Source organism: Rhopilema esculentum, chromosome 6 (assembly GCF_057945365.1).
Source record: "Rhopilema esculentum isolate cy_ngs chromosome 6, ASM5794536v1, whole genome shotgun sequence".
Lineage (NCBI taxonomy): Eukaryota > Metazoa > Cnidaria > Scyphozoa > Rhizostomeae > Rhizostomatidae > Rhopilema > Rhopilema esculentum.
Window position 1 is genome coordinate 14,563,657 of NC_142820.1, and position 9,424 is coordinate 14,573,080.

Genomic DNA, 9,424 nt, shown 5'->3' on the forward strand with positions numbered 1-9,424 from the left:
GACCCAATCCTCCAAAGAGAATAGGGTCTGCGAACAATTGACCCGAAGCTTGTTCTTGCATAAATTACTTCCATGAATCTGCGGAAGTAATTTATGCATTGAAACCATGGAAATAATAACAAGTTTTAATTTATGACTCAAGTACTCGAGGCATCGCTGCTGACCGACAATCTTTCAAAATGTCCGCCTCCTTTACTGACAAGAAATTTGAGGAGGCTTTAGAACTGGCATGTAGAAGGTACATGTCAATCGAAAACTTGTATGAAAATTTACATCAGGAGCAGAAAGTGGCAATGCGAAAACTACTTGGAGGAAATGATATATTTTTCAGTGCTCCTACGGGCTTTGGAAAATCATTGATTTTTCAGATTTTACCGATAATGACTGACATCATATTGGATCAGCTCCCAGGAACAAGCACAGTTATTGTGATATCACCGTTAAAATCGCTGATGATCGACCAAGTTTCCTTTTTAAATAAAGAGACAGGAATTACGGCCATCGCATTGACAGACACAAATGAGATGGAAAGCGATGAATTATTTGAACATATAACTGAAGATTGCATATCATTGATTTACGCATCACCTGAAACTTTGCTTTCAATTAAACGTTGGAGAACCATTGCATCATCGCCTGCATTTAGAAAAAACTGTGTTGGCTTGATTATTGATGAAGCACACTGTCTTATTCACTGGTAAGTGGGAATTTTTCCGTCACACAATATATAGGCCTAAGGGATAGAATCATGATGGTGGGCTCGAGACGAGATGCTCTTTTAAACTTGTTGCTTCGAAATCTGGCAAATACAAAACCCAATAAATTAACTAAAAATGAAAACATTTTTATCATTTCAAAATATATAAATATACAATTTTCCTAGTATCAAGCCAGTTACATTTTTAAAAATCCGATTAAATTTATGGAACACCAATATTATTCTATTTCAGGGGAACTTCATTAGATTCAAATGCACCATTTCGACATTGGTATGGAAAGCTTGTGGAATTAAAATCACTTATACTCGAGAAAACACCAGTAGGAGTTTTCACAGCAACTGCAACGAAAGAAACAAAGTTGTTGATTTTTGAAATGCTTCAATTGCATGCTGCAAAAACTTTTTGTGTAGAGAAGAATCCAGTTCGACCCAATATAATGTACATATTTGAATATGTCAATAAGAATAAAGGCTTAGATGAGATTTTTCAGCCAATCATTGATGAGGTTTTACACTGTAAGACACATATGAAAAGGACAATTATATTTTGCCAAACAAGAAAACAGTGCTCTATTTTATTTAGAGCATTTTCAATTTCATTGGGGGAAAAAATTTTTGCCAGTAGTGAATTATTGCCAAGTAACCGATTAGTGGACATGTTTCATGCAGGAACCCCAGAAAATGTGAAATCACACGTTATTAATCAGATGGCCAAATCAGAAAGTTGTTTGAGAGTACTCATTTGCACAGTTGCATTTGGGATGGGCATAAATTGTAGAGGTTTGTACAGAAGTATTCATCTGGGTCCTCCAAAGTCAATGGAAGCATTATTGCAGGAGACAGGCCGGCTTGGAAGGGATGGAAGTTCAGCAACATCTTATGTTCTATACAATGGTATCCTAAGTACACGTTGCAATATCAAAATGAAAATTCTCCTACAGCATGAAATGTGCAGAAGAAGAGAAATTGGAAAACATTTCAATGCATTTTCTTCATTGGAGATGCCAAAACAATGTATGTGTTGCGATAACTGTGCCATGGATTGCAACTGCAGTGATCAGTGTCTTAAAGGTGACAGCAAGTTTACCTTGTTCTCTAAACAAATGGAAACTGAACTACCATTACCAAAAAGAAAACGAAATGTCACAAAAGAACAAAAAGAAGAACTGACCGAAAAACTTTACAATTTAAAGACGGAAATAGAAGCTGAGTTAGCAACTGTAAAACCTGTTGGAACCACAAGTGTCAAATTTGAATTTTGCAATTTTCAAGTGCACCAGATAATAGCTGAGTGTATGCACATCTTTTCTATTGAAGACATATTTCTGTATGTAGAAATCTGGCGACGAAATCATGCAGTACAGGTCTTACACCTTTTGTATGAGACTTTTCAAGATTTTGAAATAAATCTACAAGATATCAGTTGTAGTGATGAAGAATCATCTGGTGAGCAAATGGAAATAATTCATGAGGATTGGGGAATTTTGCAACATGCAAACACTTTTAATACCACAACATCCAGTCTACTTGCTTTAGATGAAAGTGATAATGTAGGGTTAGCAAGTGACAATGATGGCAGCTGCAGTATATCAGGCTTTTTGTCATCAGCCATTGAGAAAATACATGAAGAAGAGGACATTGAAATGGAGAACTGAACTATGCTGTGAAGTGAATAAAATGATCTAAATGTAACATTTGATGTGATTTGCTTGGTAAAACATGTTTTTTATTTGTTATGTAAAACAACTAAAAAATGCTTTAATTACTTATTAACATAACTGGTGCACTAAAGGGCTGTCTAAAAAGTATGTATGCTCTAAATACCCCAATTTTAGACACCCTGTTCCATTTTACATCAATTTGCAGTACCTACTCCTCCAAGCCTACATATGGTTTAAGCCATCACCCCCCTCCAAAAAAATTTGAATTAAACGTTAAAGGTACCTCGATACTATTTTGTTTCAGAGGGTTTGCATGTAGGCCGGGTCTTTATTGTTAAGCAAAAGTTGGCAATATCACAAGCATTCAGGCACATTGCATGTGTGGTGATGGTTGTGTTATTTGCATTATTTTTCAATACTTTTTTATTCTGACAGGTGGTGGCTGGCTAATGGAAAATAGGGAAAAATTTTAAGATATGCAAAAATATTTATGAGGATGAGCCTCCCTTGCCCTACAGCTCCATAACACCTTGCAATTAGTAAGATCAACCCTAAATGCAAACAAATTTGTTAAATAAACCAAAACAGATACAAATTATGCAACATGTTCTCTTGTTTTATATATATAATATAATTATCTTGGACACTTTTTTTGCAAAACTTTCTTTTTGTGCTCATTAATCCATGCGAACATGGCATGCATGTCAAATCCATCCAAGATACTGTCATTAACATTACAAAAGTGCTTGTATTTTCGGCCATTCTTATGTGTCAATGCATCATGTTCAACTAGCTCATTAACAACTTTGTGCAAATCTGCTTTTTCACAGCGGCGCTTATGTTCTCCTGATCGCTTTTTGAAAAATATTTGCTGGTCAAATCTGTCAAGCACATCTTTGTTGACCCTTAATGCCTTTATATATCTATTCAGACATTGCTGATTGGTTGCATTTGGGCCTAGGTTTTGCATCAGTGTTTTTATCAGCTTGTTGTGATGTTCAAGTGCAAGGTCCAAGGGTATGTTTCCACCTGGTCCATTTTTGTTTTTAAAAAATCTGTTCCATTTAAGCTCGTGTGCAGCCTTTGGAGTCAGAAGTGCATTCACCTGACATAGCAAATAAAATGCCTCAAGTGCATATTTGGTGCTTCCTTGCCCATCAAAACGTAAATATGGTAGAAAGAACTTCCAGCATCTGACAATTCTTTCCCCGTCACCTTCAGAAATGGCATCAAAGAAATTTTGGATCAGCATCCCAACCTCCAACAAAGCCAGCTGATAGTTAAGCATATCATCTCTGTTCTCATCTACTGCCCCTGAACTTTTGGAGGGTTGCACAGAATGTGTCATTCCATGAGTAGCTTCATGCTCCCTTCTTGCCTTGCCATCATATTTAAAAACTTTGCCACATCCAGAAAAACGACACTGGAAATGCTTCTGTGCTTTTTGCTTCTCATGTTCATTTTCAGCCTCAACTTTATTCAAGATGTGTTCCACCTTTTCAGTTCTCAAAATAAACTTGTCAACTATTTCTGACGCCAAAGAGTGAAGATTATTCCTTTTTTCTTCTGTAGTTGACCTTTCATTGGCTTGCATCATATGCTGCAGGGGCAAATCATCAACAGATCTTAGACCCAACAGTTTTAATGCTCCAGCAATCACACGTGCCTTGACTGCCAAATTAAGAAACTTTTTTGATTGGTTTACTCGATGTTTAACATCTGTTGACACATTTCTTCTATCAACTAGGTTTCTGTCACAATATAATGTGCATTTATCACTTGCTGATTGTGGATGATAGAATGCCTCATATATGAGCTGCAGAAAAATTCAACACAAATTTTAATAAATAGATATCTCAGGAACTAAATTATACATCATATGAGAAGCTCTTTCCAAACCTGAAAGAGACTATTAAGGTTTATGTAGCATGATTTTGAGCCTGGCTGAATTTCAAGGTCATTTTGTAAGATTGAAAATACAGAATGCAGATTTCAATAACTAAATATATCAAAAGAAAGGTCTTAAGGAATATATATATATATATAGGAATATATATATATATATATATATATATATATATATATATATATATATATATATAATAAAATAGAATATATACTGGAAATGAGACATGTTCTCCGTTACTCCGAGTTTCATGCTTACGCACTCATCAGACAGACTATAATAAAATAGAATATATACTAGAAATGAGACATGTTCTCCGTTACTCCGAGTTTCGTGCTTACGCACTCATCAGACAGACTATAATGAAGAATATTCCTGTTACCGCGGTATAAATATACAAAAGGTGTGATAAAGTTAGACAAAAGAAATTTTATTTAATACAGGTTAATTAGTTAGGTGGAGTTCTATTGTTCATGAGATAAAACTTGTTTTCGTGTCGGCATTTGGAGATTAATTCGGATATATATATATATAATTTTAATTATCATATTGCTGTCTAGAGTGCTCAACTTATCGGAGAGATTAGATATACTAAAATAAGAACTCCCCTTTACCATAAGTATTTGTCTCACCCTATTTTAATCCATTCTGATGGTTTCAACATAAAACTCTAATTACCAATAATCACCTCTAAGAACTTTATTCCACCATGAAAGTCAGCAATCTCAAAATGAAGACCTTCTCTACGCTCCTCAGATGTGAATCCATTTGAGACATCCATCAAACCATTTACTCCTCTCTCTACCGTCAATTGATCACCCACAATTGCCTGGCTGCTAAAATGCTTCTCTCCTTGAACTTCATAACATGGCACATATTGGTGTACAGTCTCAAGAATTTTCCCCATTCCATCACAAGTGTTCTCGTTTGCATAAATTATTCCAAGGTAGGTCTTGAAAAAATAAAAATCAATGAACAATAATTAAGGTCATACAACCCTCTAAATGTGTCAATTTTGGTCCCTCCCTTTCTCAATCATACATACTAAGCAGGCCTTGCTCTAAGCAAAATGAAGGTGCTCCATAAAAAGAGCCCCTTAGAAACTCTAGGCGCTCTATTTCGCACCTTTAAATAAAATATCCTTGAGAGCAACTTTCAAGAGCTTTGGAAGATAGAGGGCTACATATTGAAAGTTTTGGAAGAGTGTTAAATAAGAAATTCAATGGTGATACCAAAAGCACCATAATATTAAATAACAAAACGTGCAGCAAACACTTTGTTAATGATAGTGTTCAAACTATTATGGCTTATTTTTCAGCTGAAAGAAGCATTGAAAGCATTGAAAACATTTTAGGCTTTGAAAACAGAATGATATCTTTTATTTCAAGATACTCTCATGTCAAATCTATTTATCTAATCAACAAATTTTCCTTTAAGAAGATTTCATTCAATTTTGTTATTATTATACCCAAAAAATTGTTAAGGACAAGTATTGGGGGAGGCTAGGAACAAATAAAACCTAACTTTCTATAATTTTATCACTTTTAAAATACATATGTGCCTTCTGGCATGTACATGAATATTTAGTTGAAACTGTATCTATTTGACACTGCATTGTATTTGCTTTTAAAGGTATCAGCAGAAAAGACATTATCAAATATTATATTCACATACCGTATTTGTTTTTTGTTTGGTCTTCTCTGTATATCTATGTGGTATATTTCTTGTAACAACACATTGCAAGAACTCCAAACATTTTATTTCATCTGTGATATACCGAGATACCAATGTAATGTAGTTCTCTCTCTGACTTTGGTGTTCACATTTGCTTGGGCTGAATATGCCATTTTCCAATGACATTAAATCCCCTCTAGGTTTTGTATCATCAAGATGACAACCTGAAATTCTATTTTCAGTTGCCATGTGGCTGCAATAATGCACATCATTATCTTTATGCTCTTCAGTCATATCATGGGTAACTTGATGATAATCAATGTTATCCAGAACAATTTTTCTTCCTGTGTCACATCTAATATTTAAAGGTTCTTTGACAACATTAGTTTTCAGCACTACTTCACTTGCTTTTTCCGAAACAATGACTTCTGGTTCACTAATTACTGGGATAGTTTTTAATCTTAATGCCTTGTGTTTGGCAAATGCACTAATTGGTGGCTCAAATGATCCATTATCGTTCCCATCTTCAATTGTCTGCAATGACTCTCTTATTCTTTTCACTGCCTTAATTTTATTTTCATTATCGTTTTCTTCTTTTTGTGACAATTTGTGTTTTTCAATACGGCTTACTGTGCTCTTATTTTTCTCTTGTAAGCTGCAACCTTCTCTCATAGTTGTACTTTCTAATCTCTCTGATTCATTTCTAATGATGTCTTTCAGTATTTTGTCATGGACTTTTCCATAAGCCTGAAGTTTTCGATAAAACTGAGTATGTGATGGCATAAGTCTCAGTATCTGAAGTCTGCCCATTATACCCTGGAATAAAGAAATGTACATTATAATAAAAATGGAAACATTTCATTTTCAATTCAACTTAAACTACAATTAAAAATCTCACTATTACAAGGTAATTTGCAATTGGCTAGCCTGGTTTTACAAGAAAAAACTATAACAATCGTAAGGTAAAAGAAAAAACTGAGAAAAAAATAAAACAAAATAATAGTAATAGCATATATAATAAAAATAACTTACCAAAAAACCACAGTGTTTTAGGATAATTGACAATATCAGCTGGAATGCATTCATTTGTTGGGATCGATTTCGAAGCAATATGGATGCTGCCACACAAACAGCATTAATCCAATTCTCATCATCACCTTTCTTTTCTTTACAAATTGATGCTGCCATCATGATTGTCTTCGTAATTGGGGCATGCTCATCAAGTTCTTTGCTGAGCATTTCAAAGGAGAATGAAGCAATATCTTCAGGTCCTGTTCTTCTAAGACAACTGGGTTCTGATTTTCGGCACATCAGGATGCACTCCTTGTTGATTTCCCCAGCTATTTCCTTTACCAGGTCTTTTCTAATAGGTTTACACCTCCATATTGATCTGGCAATTTGCGATAAAGTTCCTCTGCAGAGCATTTTTCCAATAGAAGCTAGACCCCCTTCAAGTGACTTTTGCTTTGTTTTTGAAGGCCATTGGACTGTGATTGTGACTCTAGTGCTGCCCCCCAGTGCAGTTGCATTGCAACTACTACTAGGCCCTGATACTGCACCTGCATTTTCTGGAACAAGAACATTTGTTGCTTTTTTTGGCGTGCTACTTCTCACTGCAAATGACCCCTCGCCTTTCTCTGCGAGATAAGTTTCCTCAAAAGCTGTCGTACGCACATTAACCAGGGCGTCCAATGCTTTTTCCAGATCCCACAGCTGTTGTTTCAGATTTTTGTGCTTCTTAACCAACGCTAAACAACTTCGACATATGTAATCCGAAGTAAGATGAACTTTTAATGGCAGATTGTTCAAATCGTCAATTATTCTTGTCTTCCCAACTATAAGATTTCGGTCTTGAGGTTTGCCAAGCTCATTCAAACAAACAGTACAAACGTCGATCTCCGTTGCGGCCGCCATTAAGTTTAGGTCAACAATGCGGTGAGCAGCGCTGAGCGCATAAATTATCATGTTAGTTCCCAAGCCTTTGCATATTTTAAGGCCAAACAGAACAAGCTTCGGGTCAATTGTTCGCAGACCCTATTCTCTTTGGAGGATTGGGTCTGCGGCGCAGGCTAACTGTTTACTTGTCTGTCATACAGTGCTCACAGTGAAAATTCTGTTTTACTGGTCTGTTATACATGCAGTGCTTTGGTGTTTAAAACAGGAGGGTCTTAAGTTGCAGCTCTGAGTTTTATGCTTAAGCCGTTCAATTTTGGGTTTTTGATGATTAGAGCAAAAATTAGTATTTGATTTACAGTGAAGATTACTGTTTACTTGTCTGTCATACAGTGCTCACAGTGAAAATTCTGTTTTACTGGTCTGTCATATATACAGTGCTTAGGTGCTTAAAACAGGAAGGTCTTCAGTTGCAGCTCTGAGATTTATGCCTAAGCTGTTCAATTTGGGGCTTTTGATGATGAGAGCTAAAATTAGTACTTGATTTACAGTGAAGATTACTGTTTACTGGTCTGTCATACAGTGCTCACTGTGAAAATTCTGTTTACTGGTCGGTCATATATACAGTGCTTTGGTGTTTAAAACAGGACGGTCTTAAGTTGCAGCTCTAAGTTTTATGCTTAAGCCGATCAATTTGGGATTTTGATGATTAGAGCAAAGATTAGTATTTGATTTACAGTGGAGATAACTGTTTACTTGTCTGTCATACAGTGCTCACAGTGAAAATTCTGTTTACTGGTCTGTCATACATACAGTGCTTAGGTGCTTAAAACAGGAAGGTCTTAAGTTGCAGCTCTGAGTTTTATGCTTAAGCTGTTCAATTTGGGGCTTTTGATGATGAGAGCTAAAATTAGTAGTTGATTTACAGTGAAGATTACTGTTTACTGGTCTGTCATACAGTGCTCACTGTGAAAATTCTGTTTACTGGTCGGTCGTACATACAGTGCTTTGGTGTTTAAAACAGGACGGTCTTAAGTTGAGGCTGGAAGTTTTATTCTTACGCCGATCAATTTGGGCTCTTTGATGATTATAGAGAAGATTAATATTTGAATTACAGTGAAGATTACTGTTTACTGGTCTGTCATACAGTGCTCACAGTGAAAATTCTGTTTATTGGTGTGTCATACATACAGTGCCTTGGTTTTTTAAAATTCAGGACGGTTTTAGTTGCAGCTCTGAATTTCATGTTTAAGTCGAGCAATTTGAGGTTTTTGATGTTTAGAGCAAAGATAAGTATTTGATTTACAGTGAAGATTACTGCTTACTGGTCTGTCATACATACAGTGCTTTGGTGTTTAAAACAGGATGGTCTTAAGTTGAAGCTCGGAGTTTTATGCTTACGCTGATCAATTTGGGGTTTTTGATGATTATAGCAAAGATTAATATATGATTTGAAATGAAGATTACTGTTTACTTGTCTGTCATACAGTGCTCACAGTGAAAATTTTGTTTACTGGTTTGTCAAACATACAGTGGTTTGGTGTTTAAAACAGGATGGTCTTAGGTTGAAGC

The 9,424-nt window shown here is 35.5% G+C and overlaps 1 protein-coding gene across 1 annotated transcript; it reads right to left on the bottom strand.

The window, feature by feature from the left end:
- Window positions 1-2,362: 2,362 nt before the first annotated feature.
- On the bottom strand, window positions 2,363-8,025 carry LOC135693787 (uncharacterized). Its single transcript, XM_089108950.1, has 4 exons — window positions 6,992-8,025; window positions 5,960-6,775; window positions 4,974-5,237; window positions 2,363-4,195 (listed from the first exon to the last, which is right to left on the bottom strand). The coding sequence occupies exons 1-4, from the start codon at window positions 7,922-7,924 to the stop codon at window positions 3,014-3,016; spliced, it is 3,195 nt and encodes a 1,064-aa protein (XP_088965076.1). The 5' UTR covers window positions 7,925-8,025; the 3' UTR covers window positions 2,363-3,013.
- Window positions 8,026-9,424: the final 1,399 nt, after the last annotated feature.

What these genes read in the sequence shown, in the direction of transcription:
- LOC135693787 (XM_089108950.1), bottom strand. Translation starts at nt 7,924, where the DNA reads ATGATAATTTATGCGCTCAGCGCTGCTCACCGCATTGTTGACCTAAAC. An exon ending in CCAAACAAAAAACAAATACG is followed by an intron (nt 5,238 to 5,959) that starts GTATGTGAATAT and finishes TATTTTTTCAAG; the next exon opens with ACCTACCTTGGAATAATTTA. An exon ending in GTGGAATAAAGTTCTTAGAG is followed by an intron (nt 4,196 to 4,973) that starts GTGATTATTGGT and finishes ATTTTTCTGCAG; the next exon opens with CTCATATATGAGGCATTCTA.